A 21922-nucleotide genomic window follows, 5' to 3' on the forward strand; every position below is an offset into this window, starting at 1 on the left:
AACCCAGGGTTCTCTGATTCCAAAGCCTCTGCTCTTGGCCCTGTAGTCAGTGTCTCCCTAAATTCTACCATAACTTTGAACACATAACTAAATTGAGCTAAAAAAAGAGCTATGTAATACAATTATCCCTTTTCTCAGGAAAGGAAATCTGGTTCCAAATGTCAGCTAAACATTTATCTTTCATGGTATTCATCTCCCTTCTTGCCTTGTGTCAAGTTTTTCATATGTGACCCTTTGTGGTTCTTTAATAATTAAGATAGTGCTCATTAGGATTTGATTATTTTTATTTGTGAAGGTATTTAACATTTGGACAAATAGCAAAATTGGAAAGAATTTCAATTGGTGAGCAAAAGGTGAGCCTTAACAGAAAAAAAAGAAATTGATGAAGAGAAACTATACTTGGATACAAATTAAAGTAAATTGCCTTTACTCAAGACAGAGCTTTTAAAAAATATATTGTGCTCACTCAGATCCCTATTTGTTACAAGAGTGGCACAGTTGAAATTCTTTGTCCTCTTGTCTTCCTATTTTAGATACCTCTTTATTCCATTCCATCAGCCAAAACAGAAATCTCAGCTTTATCCCTTCTTTCAGTAGCCAAAGTGATCATCAAATACTGCTAATTCCTTCTCAGAATTCTCCCATAAAACATCCTTCTGTTTTTAATTCTTGATGCTACTCCCCTAGTATAGGCCTTAATTATATACCTCTTAGATTATTTAAATAGCCTCCTACACTTTCTTGGTGTCAGCCTTTCTCCTCAGCAATTAATTCTCCAGGTAGTTATAGGCCTAAAGAACAGGCCCAAGTGTTTATATCATTCCATTTCTTAAAATATATGTCTTTCCTTTGTCCATGGAATAAAGCATATCCTCCTTGGTCATATATTCAAAAGCTTCAGTACAGTCTGTTCTTAATCAAACTTTCTAGCCTTATTTTAATAGTTTCTCCCCCACCGCATGCTCCGTATGCTAGGCCAGTTTGGTTTTTCCTCTTAAACTGTGTTCAGTGAACCACCAGTGTCTTATAAGTGCTATTTGGGAAAAAAACAAAAAGGAAACAAACAAAAATCTTTGTGGTCAAATAATTTCGGAAACACTGAAATAATTATATTACTCTTTTGGAGAAAATATAAAGTATATTTGCATGTAGAAGTCCCAGGAAGGTCCCAGAAGTGGAAAAATATTTTTTAACCTCATATTGTTTGGTAGCTGAACTCTTTTTCTCAGAACCTCTGTTAAAATATCATGAGAACTTAATGTCACACCAAGACATGGTTTAGAAAATGCTGCTCATACATTTTCAAAGGGAAATTATGTAAGATTTGTTTAAATTTTATTAAATGAATGCAAATACTCTACACTTTTGTGTCTTAGGATCCTAGAAGGTTTAAGCTGTGAGACTGTAACAGTCATTTAAACTCAATGAATTATTGGCATGCTTCTCATTAAATTATATTAAAGTGAGCAGAATCAGTTTTCTGTTATCATGACTTAATGGTGCTACTTTTGTCATATGGAACTTTAGGAAATAGGTCTGGTCATCTCCTGGCCTATTCCTAATTTTAGTTATTTGAAAGGGACAGTTATCACTTCTCCTTTCCCAAGTTCTCTCTCCTCTTCAGTCTAAACATTATGAGCTGAAGAGTAAGCTCCATGAATTCAGGGATTATGTCTATCTTTTTTGCTATCTAGCTCCATGCTTAACTTGGTGTTGGGTTCTTAGTAGGTGCTCAATAAATGTGTGTTGTATGAAATAATGTTTCTTTATACCATACTTTCCTCCGTCCTACCTCTGTTAAAATCCTATTCTTTTTTTTTTTTTTTTTTTTTTTTGCGGCACGCGGGCCTCTCCCTCCCTGTTGTGGCCTCTCCCTTTGCGGAGCACAGGCTCCGGACGCGTAGGCCCAGCGGCCATGGCCCATGGGCCTAGCCGCTCCGCGGCATGTGGGATCTTCCCAGACCGGGGCACGAACCCGTGTCCCCTGCATCGGCAGGCGGACTCTCAACCTGTGCCACCAGGGAAACCCCAAAAATCCTACTCATTCTTAAAGAAGTATCTCAAAAGCAATATCATAGGTGAATCCTTCTATAAAACCCCAAGTCATAGCATAAACATGTCCGCATTTCACTTATGTGTGCTTCCATTTTCATTATAGTCATAAATGTGAAATGTATATGTGTATTATACATGAGAAGTTACCAATATTCAGTCATTTTTGAGGTACAAAAATGGCAGTTTCTTGTAATTCAATCATATGTTATTTATGATATATATAAAATCTCTGTCTCTCCAACTAGATTGGAATGGTATGGTAGGGCCTGTGTTTTGTAAAGCTTTGCCTTTTGTAGTTTATAACATATGGCATTAAGCACAAGAGATGATGAATAAAAGTTTGTGAGATTGTAGCCATTCATCCTACTAAATTTAGGTAAATGAAATGTAGTGATACAAACTAATGATGTTTTTATTTGGAATACTTCGTGAATAGGTAATTTGAGAAATGCACATAGCATAATCTTCTATAAGAGTAGTTACTTTACACATTAAATACACACAATTTTCAGACCAGTTGTTATTCTCCATGCAAAATAATTACTGTAAACTTAGTTCTCATTAATAGAACTAATATTTTCTAAAGGAAGTTCGGTGGGCTTTGTTTAAATTTTAGTAAATGATGCATAAAATTTGGAAGCCCTATTTGAACTTTATTCCATATTTTGTTATGTAGTTCAGTGGGAGTATTGCCTTTGCAAGAATAGAGCCTTATATTTGTAATATGTTTGTCTGCCAATGAAGATAAATGATTCCGGAATATAAATCAATTATTTATTTGATTTCCTTCTCAAAGGTCCTTCTTTCAATACTAGAAACTAACAATTTTTCTTTTTGGCATGAGACTAGCCCCAAAATAAAAATAGAAAACTGTCAAGGATCCATGTAGTACATTAAGGCTTTTCCACTGAGTCAATCAGGTAACTTGGCAAGAAACTAGTTACCAGTTAGTGATAACAGAATATTAATTATCCCGAAATATATACTTTTTCATATTCTTCATTTTTTAGTGCTCACAATTGATTTATCCTAATTTCACATCGACGTTTTTTTTAAACACCTGAGTTCACATGGCCAACATATCCCAGCTGCAATTACAAAAGTTGGTTGGATTGGAGTTCTAGAACTTGGATTTTAGTTGCTTTCATTCCATTCTAGCATGAAAATAGCCTTGGCTAGCTGAGTGATTTGGGCTCTCACTGTGTATAAAGCTGGCTTTTGTTTCCATTCTTTGCCTAACTTACAAACAGAAGTGAGTACTTGAAACATTGGGGGCTACACATTTGGATTCCTTTTGTTTCTAATATGTCATTGTCATGAAGTTTTTATTGTTGTTGTTGTGTGTTTTATAATTCCAATATCTGCAAACATCAATATTATAGATTCTGTACATACTGCATGCAAAACACCCTGACTACACCATATTTACAGAACTATATAATTTTAATTCGGTTTTATCCCATGGGGAAGATTTTTAAGATTTGAATTACATACTGTATAGAAAAATGTAACACCATGTATTTTTTAATACATCATTGTATTAAACATGATTGTAGGGTAAGAACATGATTAAAGTAAAGGCAAGAACACATCACGTCTTTCAATGCAGTTTTAGCTAGCTGTGTTTCATTAGAGGAAAACAGAAATTTTCTAAAATTATATGCAGCGAGAGTTTTTAATGTAATGAACACAAAGGAATTCTCCCTTGCCAGATAACACTTAGGGCAAGGTTACTTGTAATGCATTGCTCCTTTCTCTTCCTACCGTTAAGATGAAAGCATTGATTAATACAGTGTAATCAAGAATATGCATATAAGTTGATATGTAAGGACATACATATGTATATTTGTGTGAGTGTGTTTGTGTGTGTGCCTTTCTAAATTTTGAGAAGAGAAGATCAAATGCTACCCACCCCTAGGCTCATACAGAGACTACAATAAGAAACAGGAGTCCAAGAACCATTCTTCACTAGATTACTTGCTACCCAAACAGGGCATTTCAGGAGCACAACTAGTGACTGTGTTGCTATAGCAATTTTGCCATGCGCCCAGCAACCATGCGTATGCCGTGGCTTAGAGTTTTAATATGCCCACTTCAAAGTGAGAATAGCACAAGTATTAAAAGCCATAATGTATTTTTAATCTAATGTTTGGCTAAAATATGTAAGGGTTTTTTTTTTGTTTTGTTTTTGTTTTTGTTTTGCGGTACGCGGGCCTCTGACCGTTGTGGCCTCTCCCGTTGCGGAGCACAGGCTCCGGACGAACAGGCTCAGCAACCATGGTTCACGGGCCCAGCCGCTCCGTGGCATGTGGCATCTTCCCGGACCGGGGCACGAACCTGTGTCCCCTGCATCGGCAGGCGGACTCTCAACCACTGCCCCACCAGGGAAGCCCTATGTAAGGGCTTTAAAGAGAGTTTCTTGTTCTTTATTTTCATGGGAAGGAACATACTTAACAGAGTTCCAGATTATAATATGAAATGGATTTATCATCTTATTTAAGGAAGTTTGAGAACAATTTCAGCTTAAAAAAGAGGGTTAGCTTCCTAAAGAGCATGCCTTTCTCTCCAAATTTAAATGTTCTTTTTTGGTCTCTGTACCTATTATGCTAAATATAAATAAACCTGGTTGATAATTATGCAATAACGACCCAGGTTATTGTCCTTCTTATGTTGTGATGTCAGGAATTGTTATCCATTCTGTTTGAGGCTCTGTATCTATCACTAAATCTTCCTATTCAATATTCTCCCAATACTTGGCTCAAAATTTTCTCCCTCCTCACCCCACGTTTTTGGGGCATCTTAAAAAACGGAACAGATAAGTTTTTAGTTAAAAAAATATTGCAATCAATGAATAATCTAATGCTGAAATTTGAGGGGTGAAGCCTTTACTTGCTCTGGATTCTTTAGTCTTCTCCCCCTAATTTCGTCAATCCAGAATCATCCCTTAGCTAGGGATTTTCAGAGCCCTCTTGGGGATGCCTGTTGAAATAACCAGTCTTGCCAGTTCCTCTGAAAAGCACTATTTGGAGATACAAAACCAGCATATAAAACATGAGAACTACAGTTAGCAGAATATCAGGGTCTGGCAAAAAAGCAAGCACAGCATGTAGGAAGTATAATATCTAGCAATGAAAAACAATTCAGATTAGGGAAGTCTTAGACTCATTCCTAATTTCATTGAGGGCTTAACCTGATTTTTGAAATCTGTTTCGGAAGAAATCTCCAAGAACATGAAAGCAAGAGCAGCAAGGAAATATTAAGGCATTTGCTGTCAACCCTGTGGCTGCATTTGACAATCATCAGTGGGAGATTTTTGAAAATACGTATGTCCTGGCCTCACCCCCAGAGAGAATGGTTTAATTGGGAACAGGGCATAGCTTTTTCTTTGTCTGTCTGCTTGTTTTAAGCTCACTAGCAATGCTAATGTACAACCAGGCTTGAAAACTGTTGAGACACTGCTGTGAAAATGCAGCATAGAGGAAGTACATAGACTTTCTATTCAAAAACCATGACCCAGATACTTTACTTGGTGCTGTAAGTAGAGATAAAACTAAGACCTGATGCACTTAAGGAGATCACAGTCTAGAGAGGTCAAAATAGAGGAGGGAAAAGAGAGAGTGGAAAAGAGTATGCTTTACTGTTTGCTTGGGTTCTCCTTTCATTATGAGAATAAATTTGTGAAACCCCTTGATATTTCCATGGTATAGAGTTACATGGTAGAGAGCCCCTGCTTTCTTCAATATCCTTTCGCCTGTCTCTGCCTATTAAACTTCTCAGGCTGAGAGATAGCAGCCTCCTGACGGAAGAGGGGGGAACTCCAGCGCTTGAGTGAATTAAAATTTAGCTGGAAAAACCCAGGGGAATGTTCTGTGCAAGGCAGTTCCAGGAATGGCAGGGAATGAATGACATGCCTCTTTTTATAGCTACAGCCTTGATGATTCTAGACAATGATGCCCTCTGTTTGAAATGACATTAGTGACTAAAAGGCTACCTCCCCACACCCATCCCATGGGGCATTTGTGAAACCAGAAAAACACTGCGTGGCAGACAGCTTTTCCTCACCTTTTTGCTCTGTCAGATTCTTGAGTCTACTTTTTGAATGTACAGACAGAGAATAAATGCCCTTAGTCACTGTATTAGTTTCTGAGGGCTGCCACAATAAATTACTATGAAATTCGTAGCTTAAAACAACAGAAATTTATTCTCTTACAGTTTTGGAGACTAGAAGTCTGAAATCCAGCAGAGTCACACTCCTTCTGGGGACTCTGGATGAAAATCTGTTCCTTGTCTCTTCTACCTTCTGGTGGGAGTCCTGGCATTCCTGGGCTTGTGGCCCCATCACTTCAATCTCTGCCTCTGTCTTCACATCACTTTCTCTTCTTTGTCTGTCTTATCTGTATGTCTCTTACAAAGACACTTATCACTGGATTTAGGGCCCACCTTGATAATTCAAGGTCTCAAAATCCTTAATTTAACTCTATCTGCAAAACCCGTTTACCAAATAAGGTAACATTCACCTGTTCTGGGGACTCATATGTGAACATAATCTTGTTAGGGGCCACCATTTAGCCCACTATAGTCACCAAACATCTGTCAAGAAGAAGTCACTTAATATGACAGTTGAAAAGGGCAACAAACCTTAACAGACACCACACCAACAGGACATATAGGTGGCAAGTAAACATATGAAAAGATACTCCACATCATATATCAGGAAAATGCAAATGGAAACAATGAAATACCACTACAAATCTATTCAAATGGCCAAAATTCAGAACACTGACAACACCAGTGCTGGCAAGAATGTGGAACAACGTGAACTCTCATTTATTTCTGGTTGGAAAGCAAAATGGTACAGCCACTTGGAAGGCAGTTTAGCGGTTTTTTACAAAACAAAACATACTCTTACCATATGACACAGCCATTGCACTCCTTGGTATTTACCCAAAGGAACTGAAAACTTATGTTCACACAAAATCATGGATGTTTATAGTTTATTCATAATTGCCAAGACTTGGAAGCAACCAAGATGTCCTTCAGTAGGTGAATGGATAAATAAGCTTTAGTCCATCCAGACAAGGGAATATTATTCAGTGCTAAAAAAAAAAATAATAATAAGTTGTCATGTCATGGCAGGATAGAGAGGAATCTTAAATGCATATTACTACGTGAAGGAAATCAATCTGAAAAGGCTACATACTGTATGATTTCAACTATTTGACATTTGGGTAAAGGGAAAACTATGGAGACAGTAAAAAAATCAGTGGTTGCCAGGGAAGGGAAGGACGAATAGGTGGAGCACAAGAGGATTTTTAGGGCAGTGAAACTACTCTATATCATACTTTAACGGTGGATACGTGTCATTACATATGTCCAAATCCATAGAACGTACAATACCCAGAGTGAACCTTAATGTGAGCTATGGACTTTGGGTGATGATGTGTCAATGTAGGCCCATCAATTGTAAAAAAAAGTGTACCACTCTGGTGGGAGATGTTGACAATAGGGGAGGCTATGCATGTGTGGGAGCAGTAGGTATATGGGAAATTTCTGTACCTGTCTCTCAATTTTGCTGGGAACCTAAAACTGCTCTAAAAAATAGTAGTAGTCTATTAAATACCAGGACCAGAAAAGGCCATGATAGTGGAGGCATGAGTCGGGCTGCTGGGGGCTGAAAGAGAAGGCACTTACCTGTCTATTTCCCCTCGTTTAGTCAGTATTTCTAAGTTAACTATACATGTAGCAGGCAATGAAAGCATTTACCAGCTTTCTGAAGCCTCTCCCAATCTGTTGCGTTGTCCTGTGGGCCAGATGCAGGGAAAGAGCTGCACAGCCAGGCTCTTGTGTCGCTCACTTTTCTCATGCCATGGCATCCTTGCCAGCCTCTGTGCTCTAACAGTTGTCCTGTCTCATGGAAACCTAAAAATTCTCACAGCTACGTTTCTCATGAAAACTCTTGCCCCACGGAGTCGCCAAAACCAAATCGAAATAGCCAATACAACCTAAAGAGTTGCACTTGATAATTTCTTCTACACACACACACACATGCACGCACACGCACGCACACGCACACACACACACACTTTCGCTTGACCTAGCAACACAATAGGAATGTAAACACATTGTTAATGCAGTCGCTCTCAGTTGGCTTCCCAGATGGCTTAAGTTCAATAGATTTTTCCCCCTGATTTCCTCAGCTTCTCCTAGTAAGTGCTAAACAACCATTATGCCTTTTCCTGCACATTGAGATTCATCTGCAGCTACTAAACTGCCTCCAAAGTGCTTCAATTTTGCATGAGTGCTAAGCTGGGGACTGGGAGACATTACCCAGTGCTGAAGGCCCAGATCATTAGAAAGAGCATGTAAATCCTCTGAACCAGAAATAAAAAGTGCAGAGATTTCCTTTGTGAAGTCCCAACTGCAGCTTTACGTAAAACATGAACCTTTGGCAAGATTTTAGGTGTTTCTTTTTACCTTCTCAACTGTAATTTTGCCTGACTTCGGCTTATGTGTTCTCATTTTTTTAAGCATTTATTTCACAGTCAGAAGCGTATGAAATAATAGCCATGCGGTGTCATTATTTCTCTTCTTAGGACACCGGAGCCCTCTTCACTTTTAACGGGGATGGAACTTCAAAGGATTGCTAAGGGATCACCCACATGATATGTTTTTAAAACAAACCTGAGACCAGCTTTGGGGGGATGGGTGGAGATATATGAGATATGTGCAGGGGACATAAATCTATATTATTTAAATATAGATGTAGGAAGTGTACCGATACTGGATTATGGAGAGAGGGTGGGGTAGAATCAGAAGAGGATAGGGAAAATTATTAATGAGAAAGAGGTGGTTGTGTTCTCATTTTTCAATAGATACATCCCTGTACATTATTACCTAAAAGTCTTATTTGTGTTTTTTAAGGTGAACATCATTTTATCTGTACTTGACCTGTGTTTCCATCTCTGCTATCCTCCCAGCCTGCTTGTCAGACTACCTCGCTGCAAATTAGAAGTGAGCGTGTGGTCAGCTAGAGCAGTACCTGTGGGAGAGCGGGCCCAGGAGGGCTGGAATTCTGAGTGTCCTGCAGCTCTGTCTGCTGTGGGGCTGGGCTGGGGCCCTAAGCCCGTGGAGTCGTGACAAAAGCTCTATGATGGGAAGGTTGACTCTCCATCCTCATTCAGTATTTCCTTTGCAGCAAAATTTTGTGAACAGTTATGAGAACATTTTACATTTTTGTCTATAGTATATCCATTCAAGAGTAATAAACCAGGCTCCTTTTACATGATTGGTCTGTAATTATTTCTCTTTTTCCATATATGTATGTAATAACTCAGGCTATCTTTCTTTTAAGATTCTGATAGTAAAAATATACATTTAAGATGAGATACAGCAGTTCACTGTTTATCTCTAAACATATTTCCAAGGACATTTATTTATTTATTTTAATTAATTAATTAATTATATTTCTGGCTGCGTTTGGTCTTCGTTGTGGTGCGCGGGCTTCTCACTGCGGTGGCTTCTCTTGTTGCGGAGCACGGGCTCTAGGCCTGCGGGCTTCCGTAGTTGTGGCTCATGGGCTCTAGAACGCAGGCTCAGTAGTTGTGGCACACGGGCTTTAGTTGCTCCCCGGCATGTGAGATCTTCCTGGACCAGGGCTCGAACCCGTGTCCCCTGCAGTGTCCACTGCCCCACCAGGGGAGTCCTCCAAGGATATTTATTAACCACTGATTTATTCAACACTGCGTATGCAAGTGGGATCTGACAGAAATGTGACTAAATGGGCTTGTAGGGTAAGAAGTAAATGCATTCCAACTTGGAAGTGAAAAGAAAATACTAGATGAATGATATGCATGTAAATACACATAGTATGATTTGGTGCATATGTGTACTGCCTGTATAACATACCCACTGTATGCTGAAGCCCAGTTTTGTTTGTCAGCATGTTGTATCTATCCCTCAGACTGAACAGTCCTATCCATTGATTTCATTTTACTATTTTTTTCTGAAAACCCAGCTAATCATGCAAATGTCATCTTTATTAGTGTATCATCACAAAATATTAATTATTGTGGTTCCACACCTTATGACACTGAACTGCACATATTAAATAGCTAGCTTTCCCGTTCTCCCATAGAGATTGTCTATCCACTAGGGTATGTATCCTTTGAAGGGAATACATTTATAAAAGAAAGGAAAAGAACAAAACTTTACCTGGAGATAAGAACAGACACATGATTGAAGCTGTTGGTTCAGTTGGCAGTATTATACAGTTACATAAATATCTCAGGAAATCGGAGCTCGTGGTGGGAAACAATCATTTTTCCTTCTTAATTTTTCTTTGTGGTGCTGGTGCAGAATGGACGTGAAGACATTACAAGTCACACACGACATTCAGAATCAGGCATCACTCGTACATTATTTCAAGTTTTAGTTTTCTTATCTCTTGTGAAAACATCAAAATAAGATGTTGGACTGTAAAGAAAATTATAATAGTAACTAAACATTATAACCTAGATTTTCACATCAATTTCTTCAACATTTATTTTAGAAATAGTATTTTGAAAAACTGCAAGTACACTATTTGAAAATATTTTTCTTACATAATAAGCCAATTATACTGTTTTATAGCATTTGGGGCATAATGTTAAAATCACACATTCAGATATTTGAAAACTGAATTATGTTGTAGAAGGCCATTTAATATTTATGTCGTATTCTCTCCTTCCTGGGCACACAGGAATATGACAAGTCCCACTTCCTTGCTGTGCAGCTTGGCCAAGTGATTTCTTCTAGCCCATGGGCTGTGAGTGAGCTATGTTGAACTTCAGAGACAACCAAGCCTTTTAAGAGCAGGTGTGAGCTCTCTGTGCTCTCTTCTCCTTTTTGGAGACCCTGGTAGCCATGGTTGAGAAGATGTAGGTTGAAGAAGGATGTAGCCTGAAAATAGCTGCCCTGAAGACTTCTGTGATGGAAACATAGACTTTAATTTTGTAAAGCTCTGAAATGAAGGGCATTGTGTAGTACACAGCATGGCATAAACTATTTTAGCTTCTGAAATCACATTAGTTAGGCTAGTTAGTATCATATTAAGGGCTTACTCTGCTAAGAGTTTTACATGTATCACCTCATTTAATCCTTAAAATAACCCATTGAGTTAGGAATTTTAAATCCTATTTTCTTGTTGAGGAAAGTGCTATTTAGTGAGGTAGAGGAATTTTCCCAAGGTCATACATCTAGTCATTTGAGGAACTAGAATTTGAACCAAGTCCTTCTCCAAAGATCATACTCTCAATTAAGTTAATTGCCAAGGATGAATTAAACATAAGGTTTTACTGGCAAATAATGTAGCAGTATTGTCTTCTGGAATTCTACCTAAAGCTTATGTTTATCAAAAACTAAGTATATGTAACTTAGAATCAGCAGAAGGTCAAAGAGACATTCTCTGCATTTAAAAAAAGGAAAAACAGTTTAAGTGCATTATACTCATTTGCATTATTTTATTAAATCATCTTTCCCTTTGGAATAATAAAAGAAAAATTTGAGGCAGGGATCTCAGAATATATAAAAATATTTTGGAAATATCAGAACAAATAGTTATTTCTCAGTCTCTATAAAGTTCAAATTGAAAATTGTTTCAGCAGGAGTTCAGTACATACTCCTGGCTTGAAAATAGGAACTGCTCATATTTTTCATCTCTACTTAGAATTTCACAAGTTAAATTTTTTCCTTCTTGTAAATTGAGTCATTCTCGCATACTGGAATTCTTTTTTAAAAGGATAAGAAAAAAGGATCTTCTCACTGATACTTGATCTGTTTTCACTCAGCTATTACTGGAGGCCCAACAATTTTGGAGGCTCTAAAAAGCATTACAATAACTCCACTTTTTGTTCCCTGTTCTTAGTGCAAATAGCAAACATGTTCAAAATTTAAATCAGAGCTGTGTTTGATTATGTCTTTCTGGCTAGGATAGGAGGTACAACTGCCATCATGACTGAAAGTTCCTTTCCTCTAAAGTCTAAGGGAACACAATCACATATCTTTTAAATAAGTATATCATAGTGTCCTGGGGGAAATATTCTTTCATTAATTCAACAAATATTTATTGTATGCCTACAATATGTACCAGGTATTATTCTAGGCCACAGCAACATCAGGTAACACACAAAAATTTCTACCCTGATGGAACTCGCATCCTAGTTGGAAAGTGAAGAAAGACTCTAGAAAACGTGATTGTGTTTATCAATTTTAAATCTTCTCTAAACGATGGAAATTTGCTTATTCTGCCCCAAATTAGTCAGAACTACCCTAGTTAGTTATTTCTATTCAGTTGCTTTGTGTCCCTGCCTCACCTGGGAACTGGGATAGGGATGTAAGAAACTCCTAATGGGTGAGCTGTGCAAGCTTCTTCGTTACTGAAATCAGCAGACTCTTCACTCATCCCGTCAGGGTAGCTTTACTCTATCTGTGCTTTAATATAGTAGGGACCTAGGGGGTGAGTAAAGTCCTGGGTGATTTGGCTGAAGGACAGGAAACTTAAAGGCAAATCACTAGAACTTATTCCTGCTGTTCAGATTTCATTTCTAAATATCATAGCCACATCTGCATTGCCCTGGACAGTTCACATCCCCACCCAGACTGAACTCTCCCAACTCTGTTGAAAATTTCCCAAACCAGCCATGTCTTTCTCATCTGGGTATGTGACTAATACAATTTCCAGTCAGGGTGTTCTTCCCCCCTTCCCCTCCCTTAAAACTATGTTAGTACCTCCAATGGTAATTTTGTTAACAGAATATAGTTTTATTCTCAATTACTATTTTATAGGATATTTAAAAGGAATTTTATAGATTTCAAGATCTTTTGTAGGTGTTATTCCATTTCTTTCCTCACAAACCAATGGAACGAACAAATTCTTAACTTTATTTTACAAGTTGGGAAACCAGGGCTTGATGGATTTAAGACTTTCCAGAAGTCAGATAGTATATACAAAGCAGGAATTTATTCTCTTATCTAAATAAATCACTGGGTTGCTGTGTATTAGACAAGTATTTGTCTAGTCCCTCAGTTGTCATAATAATTGTCTGGATGATTTGAATTTTTTTTTTAATGAGCATTTATAGTTTGACTTAAAAATTTTTTTAAGGAATATGAAATGTATTGCTTTTAAGGTAAACCAGTAGCTGTCCCCAATCTCCTACATATGAACTGTTGTAAGTGGCAGTCACTCCAGAGGTGATGGCTCTTAATGCTTGTTTCTAAATCATTTGGGATAAGAAAAAACTAAAAGCCTGACAGTATGAGTAATTAGTATTCTGAATATATGTACCTGATTTTTATCATCAGACTCTTTTCAGAGGGTCACCCAGAATATTGCTCTTAACACTTATGATTAATGACTTGTTGTAAGATCATTGATCTGAAAAGAAATTTATAATGATAATTAAAATTAAAATTGGTAAAATTCAATTTAAGTAAATCAGATTAGTTTTGCTTACTAGTAAAGTCATATTAATCTTCCTAAAGGATATGTCATTTTTAAAAATGTCATTTCACCACTGTACAATTTTCACAGGCTCCCTTCTCCACAATACAGTCTTCTGTAACTTGCATGCAAGGCTCTCCAGGAATCTCTCTTCTAATTCCATGGTCTTATTTCTTTACTTAATTCATGTAAACTACTCTGCACAGTGGTCACCATGCTTTTTCATCTCTGCCCTTTGGCTTCTTGCTGTTCTCTTCTCCTCAAGTGTCTTTGATTCCTCTTTAAATTTTTAAACCCAAACCATGCTTCAGCTTAAAACTCAAATATTCCATTCCCCAGGTTTCCCGTGATCTCTCCTTCTAAAGCAATTTCACTATAGCTTTCTTTATGGGGTTTTCAGAATTTTCCAAACAATGGATTACTTTTATTCAATAGATCAACATCTGGTGAATGCTAAACAAAACCTCATTGAAAGCCATGATGAAATGGGTTCTGTGTTTATGTTGACTGTAGGGTTCTATGGTTTAATAAATTTGGGGGGAATGGTGGCAGTCCGAATTAAACCTACTTCTTTATGTCAGAACTTCTGACCAATGTCTTCAGTATACTAATGGACACTCTGAGTTTCTAAGAGAAAGTTGTATTAAGCAGAAATCCCCAAACTTATTTGAGCAAAACCCACTTTTTTAAGACACAGTTTAAGGAATATTGGTATAGTGAAAGGAATAGGAACACTGGATTCAGACAAATGTGGATCTAAATCCTGATTTCAGTAGTTATTAGCTGTGTGAACAATTGTTTAAATTCTGACCTCCACGCCTTACCTGTATTAGAGGTGTAACGATATCAATCCCAAGGATTATTATGCAGATTAACTGAGACCCATGGTAGATGTTCAATAAATACTAGTTACCTTTACTGTTCTGAGTTACAATTAAATTTACCTGTAGCTTGGATTTAACACTACTTTGTATTATAGCTATAACAAACAAATCATTCATTCATTTAACTTGCATTAACTAGACAAATATTTGTGCCAGTTACTATACTGATGGATATACAGTGCATATGACAGAGCCCCTTTACTCAGTAAGCTACTATTTTTATCTCTAGTATCAGACAGTAAACTTCTGAAAAAGGGATCCATAAGCATTTCATCTCTATGCCCACCTTGGAAACTACTATGCCTGAAACAGTTGCTCAAGAGCAAGCGCCACAATAGAATGTAACCCATAGGAGGACAGAATCCTTATCTATCTTCTTTACCACTGTATCCTCAGCACGTAGAAGAGTGCGTGGCACATAGTAGAGTCTCAACAAATACCTATTGAATGAATGACTGGACAAAAGTAATAGTAAGTTCTATAATTCATAAGTCCACAGTTCACTAATCTACAATAACGTGTTATTATTCCCCACCCTTATTGACAGGAATCTTTTTTTAAAATTTTGTTAAAATTACTTCTGTTGAAATTACTGACAAATTACATGAAATAGGAACAGAAAGGAATGCATGTAGTTAGACTTAAATAATGATTAAGAATTATACTTTTAAAGAAAAATGTTGGAATATGCATTCAAATATATATAATGTTTGATGTTTTAGGAAAACTATTTAGATGAGTAATATGTTTGCTTTCTCAGTGGAATGTGCTTTGTGTCCTTCCAAACGGAACACATTACCATCATCATATTTTCACAGAATAGCTTCTTTATATTCTAAAGAACATTGACATATGAGAAGAGATTAATTACAGAAAGCATTTTAGTTCCCATTTTGGTCTCAGAAAGGCTTCTTGGAACAGAGATTCAATAGGTTTTTCATCACCAAAGTCAAGAATTGGAATTACATGATGGACCAAAGCTGGTAAGATTAATTTCTGTCAACTCATTCATACAACTCTGTAAGTAAGAGAAAATACTTCGTATACCCACCACTCCAATTATCCTTCATACTTACAGCCCTAGGTTTGATGGGGTTAGAAAGTCAAATCAGAAGTAGGGGGCTTCCCTGATGGCGCAGTGGATGAGAGTCCGCCTGCCGATGCAGGGGACACGGGTTCGTGCCCCGGTCCGGGAAGATCCCACATGCCGCGGAGCGGCTGGGCCCGTGAGCCATGGCCGCTGAGCCTGCGCGTCCGGAGCCTGTGCTCCGCAACGGGAGAGGCCACAACAGTGAGAGGCCTGCGTACCACAAAAGGAAAAAAAATAAATAAATAAAAAGTAGGAGCACTGGTTCTCCTGTAACATCTAAAACCTGACACTCCTAAAAAGAAAAGGGAAAAACAGTGTTAGCATTGTCAGGGTAAGTATCATTTGTCATTCTATTTTAATATAATCTTGCAATTAAATTTTCAAGTTTCGGGGGGAAGACTGCATTTATCTATGGTTGTCATATAGCTTTCTAGAAGCACTAGATGTCTTCCCACTTCAGATACATAATCCAATGAATAATTTTTTCTCAGCTCTAGACAAAACAAAAATAAAACAAAACACAAATCCGCATTGGACACAGAATGCCAAACCAGAACCAAGTGACTAGAAACTATCACATAAAAGGTAATCAAGTCAATGGCCTAGGTATGAAATGCTTCCAAGCAAATCTCTTGAACCACTCAGTCCCAGCCATGTTATTCCTTGACTTTTAGGTAAATTCATCTTGATCACAAAGATAGTAAACGTAACTTTAACAGAATTTTACTCATAGTAAATCAAATACACTGGTAAGTTGCAATTTCCAATTACACAAAATAATTTTAGTTAATTAGATGGACCGTTTATATATTAAATATTATATTAAAAATTCAAGGAAAACATTTCAGAGAGAAGTTGGTAAATTATGCGTTTACAGTGTCTTCTTTTCCTGATGTACTTTAAAGATTGTCAAATGACTTCATGTGGCATAAAACAATGTCTTAATTATAAAGTTCTACCTTTTGAGTTTTCATATTTTGATTATCTTAGTAAGAGTTATAAGTTGCTAAAATAACTATCAGTTTATTTATGGTATGACATCCTTTTAAACAATGATAGCATTTTGTGTGGTTAAATTTATATTAAGACATCTTGAGCTGATATGTTTCATATTTTAGATATTAGTGAAAACTAATAGGGTCAAGCTCTGGAAAAAGCATGAAAAAGAGACCACACTAATTCAATAAAATGTAATATATTCCAGAACATCCTTCCCTGCAGCTTTGTGCATTTCCCACCAATCTGTGTACTAACTTTGAATGTACTGTAATGAGATTTGGTAGAGTCACCTCTGCAGCTCTTCTCCCAATAGAGAGAGTTCTGGAAGAAATAGAATTGCCAGGTCTGCACAACATGGTGTCTCAAAACTTCCCTTTGCGTATGAAAGATAAAGTAATTGGGAGGAATGAGAAATGCAACTCAGGTGCACATAATACTTAAGTCTAACATGAGGTGAGGATGCTTTTTAGTGAAACATACATGGGGTATTAGAAGATGCAGATTTGATGAGCATATTTAAAAAATATTTAAGATAATGCATGATTTTTGAGTATCACCTAATAAACATGATAAATGAATAGCACAAGGCTGGATGTGATATTTTATACATCTTTACATTTCTGGCACAACATAATTTTTGACATTAGTGGACTTTTAATATTTGTTGACAGCACTGCAGATTACATTTCTGGGGGAATTTGGATATTGTTTTAAATAATTATGCAACAAGATTAATCATGGATTTTTGATCACATTATAATAATCTCTAGAAAAACATTATTTGTGGTGCTTGACTTATGAAGTTAAATTTATGCTAAAGATAAGGAATAAATGCCAATTACCAGATTTTATTGCTAAATTTATGTATAGCCTCACAAAGATCCAATCAGAAGGTGGCATTTGCATCTGAATTTCTAAAATCATGTGAAACTCCCTATTAACAAGTTCGTGCTCATTATGAAACTTCTTGGTAAAGTATGCTAATTACTTTGCTGCACTCTGTCTCTCAAACCACAACGATTCCTATTATAAAAGCAAATCACTGCAAACTTCAAACAGCATGCATCCTTGAGATGCCGCTATTAAAGGAAGAACAGTGATGGGAAATCTTTGACGTTGTCAGACAGGATGGAAAATACACATTTGTATTTGAGTAAATCCTGTAGACCGAAGCATTTCCCCCCACCCTTAAATAACCTGAAACCAATTTCAAGTTCCCAAATGCTCTTCAAAGCAACCTGCTTGGAAGTAATGCTGATGGCATTTCAAATTTCAAGGCAGGTTGCTTTTTCCATCTCAAGACTTCAAGCAGATTGGAAATTGCACTTTCAAAGAAAAAGGATATTACCTACTTTTAGCCAAACCACTAGCCTCTGGTTTGATGAACAAAATGTCATAGGTAACGAACTTACCTATGGTAATGAAAAGATGATATGTAACCGAGTAACTCAGAGTCTGAATAATGCAGCTAAGTCTAGAGAATTCTAAAATGTAAGTGTTTAGATAACTTCATGCTCCAGTTTTTTCTTGTTCTGGTGTTGTTGACCACACGTTGGAGTGTAAACTTTGGGCATGTGGCAGGTCCAGTGTACAGAGCTGTAATTAATCCATCTCCTCCTGGATGGGGCATCTGTGAAGCTGAAGACAAAAATCGGTGTGTGCTTGACTCCTGTGCCCATGGGGAGCCTGGGCCACACAATTCAGAACATTCATATGATGAATAATCCCTGTAGCAGGCGGGTCTGTGACTTCTTAAAAGGATTTAGACGTGTGCTCAGTAGAAACATCCATGAGCCTCTTAGGGCAAAAGGATACAGTGGCCCTCATGAAGTTCTCCTAGCATTTAATTAGGTTTCCTGTAATTGCTTTAAGTAAAAGGTGGTGGGGGGGGGGCGGGCGGGGAATGAAACCTGAAGTTATCATCTTGGGACACAAAATATTTGTATGCGGTTTTACTATCCTGAGCCCGTTCGTTGCTGCTCTACATTTTGGAAAGAACCATTATAGTTCTAAGGAAATACTGCAGGTTTATCCGCCCTTTGGTGACTGCAGCAACCTTTAGAGGAAGAGTTTCGTTTCCAGTAACTGACTTTCTGCATGAACAGAGAAGGTATAAACAAGTAAAACAGACAAGAGTATTAAACACCAGAGAGTGGAGTAAAAAGAAAGGAGGCAGGAGAGGAGGGAAGGCTCTGCCCCATCTTTGCACAGATTTCTAGATATCAGAAAAATGAGAACAATTACAATGAGACAGGAAAATGAAAGGCCCAAGCAAGGACCAGGAAAAAGGAAGGAAATTAGTGTTATTTGTTAATAAGTTGGTTTTTTACTGTGGAGACTTGTTTTATTGGTTAGACATTGGCTAAAATAATATAGTAATCTTTTCATAGAAGGGTGGGGGACTGGGATATGCCAGTTACTTGAAAATTCTTTTTAAACTAATCACTCTATAAACATAAAAACGTTACTAATTTCCAAAATGTTAAAATAATACTTAATAAACTTTTGTAAATAGAGTCACCCCATCAGGATTTTGCCATGCCTTGGGCTTATCAAACCCACTTTCCTGGGCTTCATTGCAGTTCAGGGACTCACAAGTGGACCTAAGGACTTAGTTGTTTCTGTGACTCAACTCCTGTCAGCTTGTGACAGGAAGAATTGTTTATCCTCCAGTGGGTCAGCACCTACTATCGTTGGGTGGTTGTTAATTTCCCTGAGTGCTTTTACCCGTATGAACATGTCCTAGATTTTAGGGTAAGTACTGGAATACCCCTTTTTAGGCTCTCCAGATGACACCTCTTTCATGTTACTTATACCAAGAAGTCATGATCAAACATTTTAAAATATCATAACTTTTAGGAACTAGTTAAACTTTATATCTTGTACATATCATTATACCATATATATCATATATATATTTATATATGTATATTTTAAAATTCTCATCTGATTATGTCATCTTCTTGCTTAAAACACTTGGTTCTCAGAAAGAAAGCCCAGATCCTAAATATGGTGTACAACAGTGGTTCTCAAACTGTAGCATGCATCAGAATTCTTGGAGGGCTTGTTAAAATATTGCTGGGCCGAACTCTCAATTTTTCTTGTTCACTGAGTCTGGAGTGGGGCCCAGGAATTTGCATTTTCAACAAGTTCCCAAGTGATGTTGATAAAGCTGTTTTGTGGGCCATACTTGGAGAACTGCGGGTTTACAAGAATGTATATAAAGTGGTCCCTTTCTTGTCTCTAGTTTCATCTCATGCTAGTATTCTCTGTGTCCAGTGCTCAGTTGTCTTCTCCTGGGTTCTCAGTCTCCTCCTTCCCTTTCCTACTTCTTCCCATGTGCCCTGTCCATCTCCCCATAGGATTTAATCAACCGAAATCATGTTGGAGCCTTTTATGTATCCTCCTCCCCAAAATAAAAGTTCATTGAGGGCAATGACTATTTTACTCATCAGGGTTTCACAAGTACCTAGTGCAATATGTTCTACATAAGTGATACTCAGTAGATATTTGGTGAATGAATGAATGAATAAACATTACAGAGTAATACATTTAACTTTTCTTACTGTGCTCATGCTTGACCCAGAGCAAATTCTCCTACTCCCTAAATGGTGCCCCTGCCAGTTCTCTCAATAGACACTCCATGCTGGAAGTATGTGCAAGAGAACTGGCAGTTGCCCACATATATTGTTCAGATAATCCTTCTTGCTCGTGCAAAGAGGCATACTGCAGGATGAATACCCCTAAAATGATAATCCCAGATTCTTAGTTCAATTTTTGTTATTTTAGGATTACATAATACTGTGAAATAAATTCCAGTTATTTGAGCATTTTAACTAGAAGCCACTTTATTTTTAACAGGATTTTGGTTACATTGTTATTATAGAGAAACACTTGGGCTTTCAAAATATTACTCATGAAAACCTTAAAGTCATACACTCTTTGGATAGAACAGCAGAGGTTTGTTAACTAAGGCTAGTATTTCTTTTAAGAAAAACAATGTACCTTAATAATAAACAAAGCTGGGCTTCCCTGGTGGCTCAGTGGTTGAGAGTCCGCCTGCCAATGCAGGGGACACGGGTTCGTGCCCCGGTCCGGGAAGATCCCACATGCCGCGGAGCGGCTGGGCCCATGAGCCATGGCTGCTGAGCCTGCGCGTCCGGAGCCTGTGCTCCGTAGCGGGAGAGGCCACAACAGTGAGAGGCCCGCGTATCGCGTACCGCAAAAAAAAAAAAAAAATAATAAACAAAGATGTTTAAAATGACTTAGTTTTAAAAAACCACCACATATTTATAAAGGACTAGGTCATATAATAAAAACTGATACACATATTTGTGCATATAAATATATATATATTGACGATTTATATACTTATGATTATAGTTTTTTGGTCATTCTCTCTCATTTCATGTAAAGAATTAGGTAGACTTAGTTATTGTAAAGCTATGTACAGCATATGGGTATCTTACTCACAACCTGTATAATTAAGATAGAATCCTTAGAAGATGTTAAATTCAAGTTACTGTTTCAATACACAGAGGAAGATACCTTGGTGGAGGGTGAATGTTATGCTATAACGGGAAAGGTGTAATTCTGTGGAGTGATAGACCAAGTCCACTTTCATTATCTGGTGAATCCAGAGATTTGAAATAGCAAATAAGAGAATGAAAAAAGTGTGGACAAGTAACTGGATCCAGAGGAAAATCAGAGGAGATAAGAGGCAATATCTAGGACGTTGGTCTATGGCATCAAGAAGGATCACTGGAGGAAAAATATATGTATGGTGTTTTGTTAATACAAGTCTTCTCCTGACTTAAATCTTCCTTTGCCTTGGCAGGTCTCATTGTCCGGGAAGTAAGCATTGAGATTTCACGCCAGCAAGTGGAAGAACTCTTTGGGCCTGAAGATTACTGGTGCCAGTGTGTAGCCTGGAGCTCGGCGGGTACCACCAAGAGCCGGAAGGCCTACGTGCGCATTGCATGTGAGTCACAGTGCAGGGGCACCGTGGATCCCAGAAACTGATGGAAAATGGGAAAATTTAGACCATAAGTGCTCTAGTGTCAAAGAACCCTGGTTAAAAATTGCTCCCAGATTTCTGAATTTGAGCTACACTTTCCCTTTAAGTCACCAGACTATCATTTTATTTTGTTTCAAGCACTGAGTAATTTTCCTTTATGGGTGTGAAAGAATTCGTGCTACTTTCAAAAGATTGAGTTTTCTTTTTTAATCTGGTAGTAATTAGGCTATGGGAAAACCAACTCTATTCCTTTAATGAGTTTATTCTGCCAATCTGTTAGGACAGTGTTGACTAGTTTTGCTCTTAGAAATAGAAATTACCCAGACAGTTTCTCTGTTTATTTTAGAACTGTTCTAGTGCGTCAGAATACACCACTGTTTTCCAAACTGTGCTAATTT

The 21922-nt window shown here is 37.5% G+C and overlaps 1 protein-coding gene across 2 annotated transcripts in view; it reads left to right on the forward strand.

The window, feature by feature from the left end:
- The window catches only part of UNC5C (unc-5 netrin receptor C), a 396852-nt gene that overhangs the window by 243046 nt on the left and 131884 nt on the right, over positions 1-21922 (forward strand). For both annotated transcript variants that reach the window (XM_067736918.1, XM_067736920.1), the window contains exon 3: positions 21345-21488. In XM_067736918.1, the coding sequence (XP_067593019.1) occupies positions 21345-21488 (144 nt within the window). The remainder of the gene's footprint in view (positions 1-21344; positions 21489-21922) is intronic.

This window comes from Pseudorca crassidens, chromosome 4, assembly GCF_039906515.1.
Source record: "Pseudorca crassidens isolate mPseCra1 chromosome 4, mPseCra1.hap1, whole genome shotgun sequence".
Classification (NCBI taxonomy): Eukaryota; Metazoa; Chordata; class Mammalia; order Artiodactyla; family Delphinidae; genus Pseudorca; species Pseudorca crassidens.